At 66.0% G+C, this 13,303-nt stretch overlaps 3 protein-coding genes across 3 annotated transcripts; all 3 read left to right on the top strand.

Annotated features, from left to right (window-relative positions):
* Positions 1-1,410: 1,410 nt before the first annotated feature.
* Positions 1,411-4,072, top strand: CHLRE_10g462700v5 (uncharacterized protein). The gene is made up of 5 exons (XM_001698373.2): positions 1,411-1,652; positions 1,775-1,914; positions 2,249-2,331; positions 2,617-2,745; positions 3,175-4,072. The coding sequence occupies exons 1-5, from the start codon at positions 1,528-1,530 to the stop codon at positions 3,391-3,393; spliced, it is 696 nt and encodes a 231-aa protein (XP_001698425.2). The 5' UTR covers positions 1,411-1,527; the 3' UTR covers positions 3,394-4,072.
* A 48-nt stretch (positions 4,073-4,120) lies between these two features.
* CHLRE_10g462750v5 (uncharacterized protein) lies at positions 4,121-12,022 on the top strand. The gene is made up of 13 exons (XM_043067188.1): positions 4,121-4,347; positions 4,431-4,503; positions 4,738-5,362; positions 5,763-6,086; positions 6,362-6,514; positions 7,149-7,362; positions 7,630-7,801; positions 8,095-8,513; positions 8,731-8,868; positions 9,299-9,533; positions 9,870-9,931; positions 10,316-10,462; positions 10,705-12,022. Exons 1-13 carry the CDS (start codon positions 4,225-4,227, stop codon positions 11,551-11,553), a joined length of 3,534 nt encoding a protein of 1,177 aa, XP_042920585.1. The 5' UTR covers positions 4,121-4,224; the 3' UTR covers positions 11,554-12,022.
* Positions 12,023-12,070: 48 nt separating this feature from the next.
* On the top strand, positions 12,071-13,252 carry CHLRE_10g462783v5 (uncharacterized protein). Its single transcript, XM_043067189.1, has one exon. It carries the CDS (start codon positions 12,150-12,152, stop codon positions 13,161-13,163), a length of 1,014 nt encoding a protein of 337 aa, XP_042920586.1. The 5' UTR covers positions 12,071-12,149; the 3' UTR covers positions 13,164-13,252.
* The last annotated feature ends 51 nt before the right edge of the window (positions 13,253-13,303 follow it).

The following is a 13,303-nucleotide window of genomic DNA, read 5'->3' on the forward strand; positions in this document are numbered from 1 at the left end:
CCGCCGCGCACCTATAAATGACATGGAGCCAGGGAAGCCCAATGGCGCCTGGATGATGGGATTTGCCAGAGGCTGGACACGGGAGCTGCCGCCGCGACCAACTGGTGCTCATCATAGTGGTGCTTTCCGCCTCCGCGATCCTCTGCGGGCTCTACACCGCTGTGGCGCAGCTAGCGCTGCCTAAGCACCTGCCAGGTGGCCGCTGGATGCAGCGGGGATGTTGAAGGCCTGTGTAGTTTGCGGCGACAAGGACTTGACGCTTGGATGCCTGGCCCGCGAAGGCCAAGTCGAGCACTACACCGTGTCTCGCGCGCCTCAGCTGCATATGCTGTGTGCAGTTGACTGCAAGCTACCCCGACGTCTTCCAGCTGCATGATGGTAGCAACAAGTACAGACAGGTTCTCCAGCGCCAGGGGTTGCTGTATGCCAGGTATCCTCCAGCCAAGGCAATGCATGATCAGCCGAACCGCTGCCGACTCCGAGGGCGGGGCGGGGCCCAACCCAGCCTGGAGCCGTTCCTGTACTGCACGTGCTGCTGCCAGCCAGGTCTCTGGTATGTCTGCTGCAAGGCTATCCAGGCCCTCGAGCGCCGGCTGCTCGCGTAGCTGCGTCTCCGGGTCAAGGTGCTGGCGCACCCATTCCTCCGATGCCGCACCCCCAGTCGCTCCCACTACTGGCCGTGTTGGGCGCCATGCTGCCGCCGCTGTCAGTGCTTGCACCAGGTCACCTACGGTGCGCAGGTGGCGACACGCCGCGAGGCGTGTATGGTGCGTTTCAAGGCCAGGCCGTCAGGTGAGGAGGGAGCGAGTCGGTGGCGGCTGAGTTGGCATTGGCACGGTTTGGGCGGGGAACTCCAGCAGACCTGAGGGATGCGGGGTTAGTGGTGTGCGGCAGCGTGGGCTCTGCTGCATGTGTCACCACTGGAGTGCTCTGGATGCAAGTTCGTGGTGGCTGGGAGCCTGTGGGGTGCAGGGGAGGCCGTGGTGCCCTGGTGGCGTGCGATGATTGCAGGGACGGAGGGAGAGGTCCCTATAGGTCCTGTGGGAGAGGACAGCAACTTCTGCCCACACTGTGTTGAAGAGGACAAGGAGAGTAAAACGCAGGTGCCGCTAGATTGACAAAGAGAAATTAAAGTTGCGTAGTGACGATTGGAGAGGAGTCGTGCGGTACTCGATGGTACACTTAGGCGGTCAGGGATGGTCGTTGAGGCGACCAGCCGTGGCCTTGCGGGGAGGGCGATGCGCCACAGGAGACGTAGCGACAAGCGATATGCATGGGCCGTTGAGATTTCAAGGAAGTGCTTAAGCCATCCAATCGACCACGCGTGGGCTGGCCATGGCACGGTTTGGCAGACGGTTTGGGCAGCGGAACTCCCGACCTGTACGTCCAAGCCATTGTGTTGTTTCTCATAATAAATTAAGCGCACCAGACAAGCTCCTGACGCCCTGGCTTAATAGTTTTTTGCCGTGTGCACAGCACTTGCTCGCACAGCTCACTCAACAAGCTTGGCCTAGCGCTGTCCTCGGGATGGCCACGAAAGGCCAACCCGTATATAATGTTTACCCGTTAACCAATTACACGTTTGGCAACAAGCAGCCAAAGCTCGAGAAGGACACGAGCGTGCAGGAGCGGCTAGCGCGGCTTCGGAGTAGGCAAGTATCAATCTGCCAGTCCATGTTCATTAATTGTTTCCTTTGCGTGCTCGCTCGTGAGGCAGCCCCGCATGACCATCCCGCGCCGTTTTGCTGCTGCTCCGGCCGCGCTGCCATTGCAGCTATGAGCAACACGGCATGCGGCGATCGGTAGAGGCGGTCCTGGTGGTGCAGGAGCACAACACGCCGCATGTGCTCCTGCTGCAGCTTGGGCTGAACCACTTCAAACTGCCCGGGGGGCGGCTACGGCCGGGCGAGGAAGGTGGGGCGTGGGGACGCAGCGGCGCCGGCTCCGGCTGGCTCGTTAGTATTGCTCGGAGCCTCAAACCTCGGGGCAACAGCGGCGTGGGGCGTCGAGGCGTTTAGGCGGTCGCGGGGATGGTATGCGCGCAGTGCGTGTGTTTGGCGGCCGCCCAACGCAGCCACACAGCAGCTCGGGCTGCTGTCAATCGCTTGAGCGATAACAGTGATGTTTCCACACAACACGTGAAGCCCAAAGGACGGGTCTGAAAGCTCATGCTCCTAGTTGCTCTAAAACTCTCAGTGCGGCGGGTCCTTATACCTGTTATCTCTTTCGTGTGTGTTTGCCCGCACAGAGGTGGAGGGCCTGCGCCGCAAGCTGACCAACACACTGGCCCCCGCCAACCCCTCGCTGCACATCACTTGGGACGTGGGGGAGGTGAGCCGCCGGCAGCGCTGGGAGCGGTGAGGGCAGTGGGCCGGCCCGGGGGTGGTTGGGGCAGCGGCTCGGGCTGCATGTGTGCTGCTTACGTGGCGCCGGGGTGCTGGCGGGGTGACGTGGCACCTGGCGGCTGGATGTGTAGGCACGTGGCCGGCACGTGGCGGCTCAGCGTACACGCGTCTTTTGCACCCGACCATGGCCGTCCGACACGCATACCGGCCCCCCGCCCCCAACCCCCCCCCCCACACACACACACACGGACACATACACGCCCGCCCCCAGGTGCTGGGCGTGTTCTACCGGCCCAACTTCGACACGGTGTTTTACCCCTACGTGCCGCCGCACATCACCCGGCCCAAGGAGAGCCGCAAGCTGTTTGTGGTGCAGCTGCCCGAGCGCTGCGTGTTCGCGGTGAGCAGGAGGCCGGGGGGGGGGGGTCCCCAATACCGGTCCAAACTAAACCAAACCAAGCAAACCAAGCCAGACTAGCGAGCACAGGCGGAGGAAGGGAGGGGTGCCAGGGGAGGTCTGAGTCACCGCGCAGCAGAGGGTTGAAGGCTTGCGCGCCGGCGTGGGCGCACGGGCTATACACCGGGGGGCCCTGGGTTTGTGTGTTTGGAGCCCGGCAGGTCCCCGGCTGGTCGGTATGTATCTTCAATCTTTTGGGAGCCCGGCCAGGGCGCATGACCTTGCATAGACACCCATCCACCCACCCACCCACCCACCCATGGCCTCGCCTGCGGCCCCCACTCGCCCTTTCCCCTCCAAACCTCTCCGCCTCCACGTTCCTCGCTCGCCCTTGGCTCGCACCCCCCCACACACACACACACAACCCCCCAGGTGCCCAAGAACATGCGGCTGGTGGCGGTGCCGCTGTTTGACCTGCACGACAACCTGCCCCGGTACGGCCCGGTTATAACCGCACTGCCTGCCGTACTGTCCCGGCTGCGGCTCAACCTGCAGTTTGTACTGCCGGCGGCGCCGCCGCACGGGCACGGGGGGCAGCAGCAGCAGCAGCAGGGGCAACACGGGCAGCAGGACGGACATTTCCCGCCCTAGCGTGGGGGCGATTGCGTGTGTGTTCGTGCGGGAGGGGAGGCAGTGCGTGTTGAAGGCGTGGTGGAATTGTTGATGCGTGGTGGCGGTGTGACGTTTGCTGTGGCGCCTTGTCCTTGGCCTGCTTCCAAGGGGCCACCGCCGCAGCTGCTGCAGGCCTGTAGGTAGCAGCATCAGCAGCCAGGCATGAGGGAGGCATGGCGGCGGCATCGTGCTTTGCAAGCACGAGGGGAATCTACTTTTCGCCGGGTTTGCGGTTGAGTTGGGGCGCCCCTGCGGGGTGTGATGTGCATGGTTTGCCGGCTTGATGCGGCTGACAACAGCACGTAAGGCGCGGGGGCTGCCAGCGGTTGGAGGTGAAGCGCGGCTGCAGCGGCTGTGACGGCAGGATGTAGCGAGCTGCGAGCGGCGGGTCCGACGGAGGGGTTGCGGAGTTGGCATCTGTCATTGGCATGCTGCGGACAGCAGGCGGCGGCCTGGGAGCTGGGCCAGGGTCGCCGCGTTGTGGAGCGGCCGCCGCATAAGCTGCACGAACTGAATTTGGTGAAGTGGAGGGTTGCGGGGTGTGTGGAGGAGGAACCAAGAGGAGCAGAGAGGTAGGGCAGGGCAGGCGTGGTGGCGAGCTGACGACTGTGGCCGGCCCATGACACGGCCGTGCCAAACACAATGCATCAACACTGAGCAATCCCTTGACTCCTGTAGCACCAGCTCTGCCCTGGCCAATTGCTCCCTCCCACGTCCAAAGTCTAGGAGCATAGTACGCGCTCAAGCCATGCAGTGCGGTCGCAACATTACGTCCTGACCGGGCACGTTTGACCTGCTTGCCACAAGCCAATGGAGGCCTCATTAGATTATATTAGCGTAGGTGTTAACCGCGTGGTTAACGCGCTAGCCTGGGGCGAGCATGGCGGCGTCGCTTATGCCGCGCATCATATGGTCACGCTGTATGATGTTGAGGTAAGCCATAACGACCAAATACTTGCATATCATGCAAGTAAAGCAACTGTGGGCATGCTGAACTCTCCAATCGGCATTTGCAGTCCGCCAAGGTGGCGTGCACGCTGGCCGGGCACACGGGAATGGTGAACTGTGTCCTGTGGCTTTCAGCCGAAGGTGAGGCAAAATCATGCGACACTGCTGGGCATGCCGGTTGGTCGCGGCACCTCGCCCCACCTGCCTTCAGGCCCCCTCGCAACACCCCACCACCCCTTGTTGTCGCCCACCCTATCCGGTCCTGTCCAGCTCTGCCCCTGCCACTGCACCTTTCTCCTCTTGCCTGGGACTCGTTTACCTCTACATCCACAACACACGTACCGTACACACACGTGTAACCCGCCGCATACACAGACACGCCGGAGCTGCCGCCCCACCAACACATCCTGGTCTCGGGCGCAGCGGACAACACCATCCGCGTGTGGCTGGTGTCGTACAGCGATGGCGGTGGCAGTGGCGGCGGTGGCGGTGGCGGTGGCGGCGCCGCCAGTGGCGGCGGCGGCGGGGCGCAGCAGGGCCAGTCGGCCGCCGCCGCCGCTGCCCCCAAATGGAGCTGTCTGGCTGTGTTGGAGGGACACAGCGGCCCCGTCACCTCGTTGGCGGCATTGCGCCTGGCGGCGGCGGCGGCGCCGGCAGTAGCAGCAACAGGGGAGGCAGCAGCAGCACCGACAGTGGCTGTAGCAGCAGCAGCCGCCTTGCCGCGGCTGCTGCTGGTGAGCACGGCCGGTGACGCCGACGTCATTGTGTGGGGCTGTAGCTGCGCTGCTGCAGCCGGCGGCAGCGACAGCAGTGCAGATGCGGCGGGAACGCCGCAGCCGCCGCCGCCGGCGCAGCCGGCGTGGGCGGCTACCGCCGCTGGCTGCTACGGGCCGGGGTGCTGGTGTGAGGACCAGCGTATTCACGTGGGCGGCGGCGGCGCCAACAAGATGGTGATGGCCACGAGTGCGGCGCTGACGCCGCTGCCGCTGGACCCGGAGTGGTGGGTTTCATGCAAGATTGATTATGGGGAGACGATGTTTACAAGTCGTGGGTGGCGGGTGGCGTGTCAGGGTGGTGGAGGGCTGGGTGGGACAGGGCCTCGTGTGGGGATGCAGGAGGGAGTGGGAGTTGTTGGGGAGGGGACAGCGGCAGTGGCAGTTGGAGCGGCATTGGGGGGGCTGAATAATAATAAGGGCGGGTCCTTAGCATCCCCTGCGCAGTATGTCAATACCCGCCGCCTCCCATCCCCGCCCCAACCCCCTCGCTTTATTGCATTGGGTTTGGTTTAGTTTGGGCTGGTATCTGCAACCCCCCCCCCCCACACACACACACACAAAACACACACACATGCACGCAACAGCGACATGAGCAGTTAACGCGGCGCAACCGGCACCCCACAGGACGCTGTTGGCACTGGGCGGGACTGACCGCCGCGTGACCCTGCACATCCGCCCGCCCGCCGCCGCCACGGCAGTAGCACCAGCAGCACCAGCAGTAGCTGGTGTGGAGTCGCAGCAGCAGCAGCCGCAGCGGCCGCGGTTCGTGCCGGCGTGTGCGCTGGAGGGTCACGAGAACTGGGTGCGCGGCGTGGCGTTCTGCGTCATTGACGGCGGCAGTAGCAGCAGCAGCAGCAGCGGCGGCGGCGGCAGTAGCACTCCAAAGGCGGCAGCTGGGGGCGAGACGGCGGGGCCGCACCTGCTGCTGGCGAGCGTGTCTCAGGACAGGTGGGTGCAGGGGGGGAGGGGGGATTGTGAATACCAGCCCAAACTAAACCAAACCAACGAAAACGAGCACAGGGGGGGGGGGCGGGACGAGGTTGCAGAGCAGGGGTGTGGAGGCATGCTGCCGCTGGTGGGGTGAGGGGTGGGCGCCCCATGGGCGGGAGTGAAGGGCAACCGATGAAGCGGGGGCCGGGGCCACGGGTCAGCTACGGGCCGGGGTCTCCACAGTCCGCAACAACGAATGAATGCCTTGCGTGATGACACACACCGCGCACCAGGTACGGCCGCATCTGGAAGCTACAGCCGGAGCCGCTGCAGCGGGCGGCTACTGCCGCTGCTGGTGCTACTGCCGCTGCCTGCTGTGAGGACCCGTTGGCAGTGCTGATTCAGCGCTATGCGCCCAAGCCACACGTGGACACGGACACACACAGGTGGGGGGCGGGGGGGCGGTGGAGGAGCGATCAGCACTCATATACCCCGAGAACTACAGAGGAAGGAATGCACCCCAGACGTGTGGGGTGGGCGCTTTTCCTCTAGACTTCAACAGGTTATGAGCCCCGTTATCGGGGCTCATAACCTGTTGATACTAGGTCATAGCTGGACTGGTCGCTGGTACTAGATACCGTACGCTGTATTATGGCAGTTGGGGACAGTGGATCGGGTCACTCTGGGAGTCGCTCAGGTCTACATAGGATGCCAGTCTGCACCCAGGGACCTCTCGCATGTGCTCCTATACGTGTGACTTAGTCTAGGTTGGGCTTGCTCTTGGCCCTATACGTTCCTAGCCTCATCGCACTGACACGCATGGGGTAGGGGCAGACCGTTTCCCCGCTAAGTCAACTACCCCATGTCAACAGGGGGCGGGGGAGGGGCGGGAGGTGGGGGGGGGGGAAGGGCTGGCAGGGACACACACACCGCTCAAGCATTGCATACCGCACAGTCTGCGTGTCCCGTATCTCGTGCACACACACACACACACACACACACACACACACACACACACACACACACACACACACACACACACACACACACACACACGCGCGCGCGCGCCCTCAAAAACAGGTACGTGGCCAGCAGTGAGGCGCTGCTGATCGGCCACGAGGACTGGGTGCACGGCCTGCAGTGGGCGCCGCCGCCGCCGCCTGCTACAGCCGCTACTGCCGCCGCTGGGGCTGCTACAGCCGGGGGGTTGCGCCGCGGCCGCAGCCACACCCGGGCTACAGCCGCGCTGCTGACGGCGTCCATGGACCGGACCATGATCATCTGGCGCTACGAGGTGCGTGGGCGGGTGGGTGGGCGGGTGGGTGGGTGGGTGGGTGCGTGGGTGGGTGGGTGCGTGGGTGCGTGGGTGGGTGGGTGGGTGGGTGGTTGGGTGCGTGGGTGGTTGGGTGGGTGGGTGGGTGGGTGGGTGGGTGGGTGGAGGTGTCTTCCTTGTACAAGGGAAACAGAGCGAGTGCGGGTGTGTGATATTTTATTGTGCTGTCCAACATACCTGTACACGTTTACGCCACATAAACGGTACGTCCCATCCTCCATTCGAAAGGCCGGCTCGGGCCTGTGGATGAATGAGGCGGCGCTGGGCGACGCCGGCGCCTCCTGTCTTGGCTACTTCGGAGGCGTGTGGAGCCCGCGGCCCGCGGCGGCGGCGGCGGCGGGGCGGCAGCAGCAGCGGCAGCGGCAGGGGCAGAGCGCAATCCTGGCACACGGCTTCACAGGTGGGTAGGTGGGTGGGTGGGGCTCGGGTCGCTGTGGTTGTTGATGGGCAGGGGCGGGCGGGCGGGCGGGCGGTTATGGTTGAGGTTATGGTTATGGTTGAGGTTATGGTTGTGGTTGAGGTGAGGCTGCGCCGTGCGTGCCCCTGTGTGTGTGTGTGTGTGTGCGTCACAGCGCCTCGAGCCAGCCCACATGGGCGCCTGCTGCCACGCACACATCCCCACGTCAAGCCGCGTCCCCGCCCCCCGGGGGAATGTAACCCCCCCCCCCGTCATGACCGCCACGCCGCACGCAGGCGCACTGCACCTGTGGCGCCAGGAGGGCGCCCCCTGTGACCCCCACCCCACCGCCACCTCCGCCGCCCCCTCCCCCTCCTCCTCGTTTTCCGCCGCGCACTGGCGGCCCCGCCACGCCCTGGGCGGCCACTTCGGCGGTGTGGTGGACCTGGCGTGGGGGCTGGACGGCGGCTGCGTCATCAGCGTCAGCGAGGACCAGACGGCGCGCGTGCACACAGCCACCGTGTGGAGGGAGCAGCAGCAGGGGCAGCAGCAGGGGGAGCGGGAGCAGGAGGGGGAGCAGCAGGGGCAGGAGGAGCAGGAGGAGGAGGAGGAGGAGGGGGAGCAGGGGGAGGGGGAGCGGAAGCAGCAGGAGGGGGGGCGGCAGGAGGGGGGGGAGGGGGAGCAGCTGCACTGGTGCGAGGTGGCGCGGTCACAGGTGAGGTGTCAGCAGTGGCGTGTGTGTGTGTGTGTGTAGGTGCGTGTGCATGTGCGTGTGGTGGCGCGTGGCACGTGGCTGCTGGTGGCGGCACATGCCCACCCCCGGCCGAGGCATCGGCACGAAGTAACCCTTACTCACACACATACACACACACACACACACACACATGCACACATGCACACACGTACACGCCCCCGCCCTCCACCGCCGCCAGATCCACGGGCACGACTTCCGCTGTGTGGCGCACGTGCCCACCGCCGCGGGAGGATCTGGATCTGGATCCGAACCCGGCCACCTGACGTACGTGAGCGGCGCGGAGGAGAAGGTGCTGCGCGTGTTCGAGGCGCCGCAGGTGCGTGTGTGTTGTGTGTATGGGGGGGTTGTAAATACCAGCCCAAACTACACCAGAACCATCGGAAACGGGCGGAGCACAGGCAGAGGCGTTGGTTGCAAGCGATGATACTTATGGGATGGGGTTGGGGGCTGTAGATACCAGACCGAACTGAACCGAACCCAATGCGAAAGAGCGAGGACGGGGGTGGGGGTAAATTCATTAAAGACAACTGGGGGCTGGGGGTAGTACCATCACAATTATAAGTAGGACATGTGCAGCTCCGGCCTTATATGTAGGACATGTGCAGCTCCGGCCTTATAAGTAGGACATGTGCAGCTCCGGCCTTATAAGTAGGACATGTGCAGCTCCGGCTCCGGCACTACAGACTCCTTGCACTACCTGACACACACATGTATGTTTCCTTAACTCGCGGCCGCAACGACAACAGGCTTTCATCGACACGCTTGTGGCCCTCCGTGGCGGCGACGCCACCACCTCCTCCACCACCACCACCAGCAGCAGCTCTGACACCGCGCTATCGGCGTTGCGGCGGCGGCGCGGCCTGGGCTTCGGCGCTGCGGTGGCGGCCCTGGGTCTGAGCCAGAAGGCTGTGTACGAGGAGGAGGAGGCAGCGGCGGCAGGCGGCGGGGGTGCAGGCGCGGCGGAGGGCGGAGGCGGCGCAGGTGCGGCGGAGGGGGAGGGGGTTGGGAAGGCGTGTGGGAGCAGTGTGTGGGGTCCAGTCCATGTGTCTGGGCTCGGGCGTTGGAAGGCCGGGGTGATGGCGGCGGGTTGCTCGTCAACGCAGCACACAGCACACACCGTCAGTCCGTCACGCGCCATGCGCAGTGCCCCCTCTGATGATGATGTTGGGACTTTTGCATTGGGCTCGGGTACATCACACACACACACACACACACACACACACACACACACACACACGCCGTGTTTGTCACACTGCGTCACACTGCGCCCTCCCTCCCCTGTCCTGTCCTGCACGCCACGCCACGCCACGCCAGCAGGTGGTGGCGGCGGCGGCGACTACGCGGATGGGCCCGACTTCGTGCCCTACGCGGCGCCGCATGTGAGCGGGTGTTCCACTTGGGTGGAGCGGGGTGGGGTGGGGTGGAGAGGGGTGGGGTGGGGGAGGGGAGGGGTGGGGAGGGGATGTCTTGTGGTGGGCATGTGAGCGGTCGCCCGGGATGGTGGGGATGGAGCAGTGTGTAGGTGGCTTTCAGGGCCGGCGAGGCGGGCGGGGTCCGGGATGTTCGGACGCGGAGGGACAGACGAGTGCCGGCATGCTAACTGCCTCCCGCACGCACACGTGGCTATACACGTCCCCACGCAGGCACACATTCCCCATTCTTCACCTGCGCCCCTCTCCCCACGGTCCCCCGTCCCCCTCCCCCCCCCCCCACACACACACACGCACACGCGTTCCCACCCCCCACCCCACCCCCCCCCCCAGGTGGTCCGTGAGCCCCCCCTGGAGGAGCACCTGGCACAGAACACGCTGTGGCCCGAGACCCACAAGCTGTACGGCCACGGCAATGAGCTGTGGGCGGCCGCCGCCTCGCCCTGCGGCAGGTTCCTGGCCTCGGCCTGCAAGGCGCAGGTGGGGGTGGGGGGTATCGGGGTGGGTTGGGTGGGTGGCTGCGGTGGGGGGATGCGGAGGGGTGCGGTGGGAGGTGCGTGGCAGGGTGGGTCCTCGCACGGGCGTCACCTCCCTCCTGCCCCTTCTTGGAAGTGGAACCGACTCCCCCTCCTCCCCTCTCTTCCTCCCACCCTCCCCTCCTCACCTCCCTCCCTCCGCCTCCTCACCTCCTCCACCTCCTCCCTCCCCTTCTCCCCCTTCAGACCGCCTCCACCGCCGCGGTGTGGGTGTGGTGCACTCGCACCTGGCGGGCCCTGGCGCAGCTGCGGGCGCACACCCTCACCGTCACACAGCTGGCCTGGAGCCCCTCCGGCGCCCGACTGGCGGCGGGCAGCCGAGACCGCACCTTCTCCATCTTCCAGCGCGTTGATAGGAAGAAGGGGCAGCAGCAGGAGGGGGAGAAGGAGGGGGAGAAGCAGGGGGGGAAGCAGGGGGAAGGGGAGGAGGAGGTGGGTTTCGAGTTGCTGTGTCGTGCCAAGGGCGCGCACGGGCGTGTCATCTGGAGCGTGTGCTGGTCGCACGACGAGCGGTTGGTCGCAACCGCCGCACGTGACGACACGGTTAAGGTGTGGCGGTTGGTTTCGGAGCCGGCGGCGGCGGCGCCTGGCGGCGTAGCGGTTAGCCCAGTTCTGGCGGCGGCGCTGCCGCAGTTCCCCTGCGCGGCGACGGCGGTTGCGTTCGCACCAACCGCCGCCGTCGGTAGCAGCGCCGCCGGCGGCGCCGCGTCGTACCATCTGGCGGTTGGCCTGGAGGACGGGTCGTTGCAGCTGTGGCAGTTAGACCCTGCAGCTGCGACGGCGGTTGACGGCGGCGGCGGCCTAACTGCCACGTGCTTGTGGGCGGCGCCGCCGGCGTGGCGACACGTGGCGCCGGTGCGGCGGTTGGCCTGGCGGGGAGCACCCGGCACTGGGGCTCTGGAGGAGGGCACGGCGGCGGCGCTTGCGGTTGGTGGTGGTGGTGTGAATGGCGGCGGCGGCGGCGGCGGCGCGGCGCAGCTGGCGTCTGGCTCGGAAGACCACTCGGTGCGGGTGTTCTCGTTCCGGTTCGCGTGAAGTGTGTGTTGGCAGTCGCTGTGGGACATGCAGGGTCCGGGGCCGTGTGACAGGCTGATGGTGTGACGGTGCGATGTGAGCGGCAGTGGCTAACCGGCGGTGGCCGAAAGCCTTGTGATGAGCAGCGCCTTGTAGTGTGCGTGTGCGGCGTAGGTGGCAGAGGAAAATCGAGGGTTGACCCTGTTTGACCGGCCGAGTTGGCGGCAGGGTCGACGGTTGGTACGAACGGGGACGGGCCGAGGGGGACGGGCAGGGTCCCGTTTGTATCCTCCGGCAAGTGAGCTATGTCTTACAAATCAACAGTGGGTCCTGGGTGTCAGTACTGTGGAATGGAGGGTGTCAGTCAAGCGCGGCCGAGAAGAGCGCTGGCGTGTGTTGCATTACAGCGGCGAGGCGAGATGGGGGCAGCTGACGTCGGCTGCGGGCGCTGGGTTTGGCCAAGCACGGAGGAGTTGCAAAAATTTTCAACAAGCGAAAAGCACCGCCAAAATTTGCGCTTTCAATAAATTACTTCACTGAACCATTTCGCTCCAGCTTCTTTGCTTAGTGACACAAAAGTCCTCGGACGCGCCGACGCACCAAAATTTCAACCCCACATGCCCGACCCCGCTAGCGCTGTGCTGCTGATCGGCGTGGGCGGCTGTCTGTGCGAGTATGTGGCTTGGTTGCTGCAGCTGGCGCGAGACGCAGCGGCTGATAACAATGGCGCGGGTGTCGGGCTCGCAGCACATCGGTCTTCGCGGTCTCGGCGGTCAACGGCTGCTGCTTCTGCGGGCGCTGCGGCGGCTGCAGGCGCCCGGGGTGGGGCCCTAGCAGGCGCCGCGACCACTGCGGCCCCTGTGGCAGTAGCAGCAGAAGCAGACGGCCCGGCCACGGCTGTAGCAGTAGCCGGGGCAGCAGCAGCAGCAGCGGCAGCGGCCGGGGGTACCGGGGGAGGTGCGCTCTTCGGCCCTAGAGGCCCGGGGGCAGCGACGACGGCAGGCGGGGGCCGTGCGGCTGGCCCCCTTTCCCTGGCGGCAGTGGCAGCGGCAGCGGCAGCACCAGCGGCAGTGCCGTACCCTGCTGATGGGTGCAGGCTGAGACAGCGGCACCAGCAGCAGCAGCAGCAGCAGCAGCTGCAGCTGCACCAACGGCTGCAGCAGGGGATGACGGGAGCGGAGGTGGACGCAGCAGAGGTGGATGCGGCGGAGGTGGCAGCTGTCGCCAAGGCACTCGGGTTGGCAGTAGTACCACGGCGGCCACGGCCATCGGCAGTAGCAGCAACAGCATCCGCGGCAGAAGAACCGGCAGCAGCACCGGCAGTAGCAGCGGCAGTAGCAGCTCCCATCGCCCCCGGGGCCCCTGCGGCGGGGGTGGCCCTGCTGGCGGCGCGGCGGCTGGCGGCGGCGGAGCTGCGGGCTGCCGCCAGCCGCCGCCGCCACCGCGCACGTGACGGCGGCGGCTACTGCTTTCCCTTCCCCTGCCTCGACAGTAGCAGTGACGCTGGCGACCGCGGCGGCGGCGGCGGCGGCGGGTGCTGCTGCCGGCTGTGCTCGGCTTTATGTGGGCTGCTGTGCAGCGCCCCTCGTGTCGAGGGCGCGGCGGGGTTGGGGCTGCTGGAGAGGCTGTAGCAGCAGGATGGGTGGCGAGGCGCCGGCGGCGGGTTTTCAGGGTTGGGTGCGTGTGCGCGTGTGTGTTTGTGGCGGCACTCATTACGAACACGCGGCCCGCCCTTTCGCGACCCGCTGCCGGTGTTTCAGCACAGCGCCCG

Source organism: Chlamydomonas reinhardtii, chromosome 10, assembly GCF_000002595.2.
Source record: "Chlamydomonas reinhardtii strain CC-503 cw92 mt+ chromosome 10, whole genome shotgun sequence".
NCBI lineage: Eukaryota > Viridiplantae > Chlorophyta > Chlorophyceae > Chlamydomonadales > Chlamydomonadaceae > Chlamydomonas > Chlamydomonas reinhardtii.

Bases quoted from the DNA above. Each gene is read 5' to 3' on its own strand.
- CHLRE_10g462700v5 (XM_001698373.2), top strand. From the start codon at position 1,528: ATGGCCACGAAAGGCCAACCCGTATATAATGTTTACCCGTTAACCAAT. The intron at 2,332-2,616 runs GTGAGCCGCCGG...GCCCGCCCCCAG, and splicing joins TCACTTGGGACGTGGGGGAG to GTGCTGGGCGTGTTCTACCG. The intron at 2,746-3,174 runs GTGAGCAGGAGG...ACAACCCCCCAG, and splicing joins CCGAGCGCTGCGTGTTCGCG to GTGCCCAAGAACATGCGGCT.
- CHLRE_10g462750v5 (XM_043067188.1), top strand. From the start codon at position 4,225: ATGGAGGCCTCATTAGATTATATTAGCGTAGGTGTTAACCGCGTGGTT. The intron at 7,802-8,094 runs GTGGGTAGGTGG...CGCCGCACGCAG, and splicing joins CCTGGCACACGGCTTCACAG to GCGCACTGCACCTGTGGCGC. The intron at 8,869-9,298 runs GTGCGTGTGTGT...CAACGACAACAG, and splicing joins GCGTGTTCGAGGCGCCGCAG to GCTTTCATCGACACGCTTGT.
- CHLRE_10g462783v5 (XM_043067189.1), top strand. From the start codon at position 12,150: ATGCCCGACCCCGCTAGCGCTGTGCTGCTGATCGGCGTGGGCGGCTGT.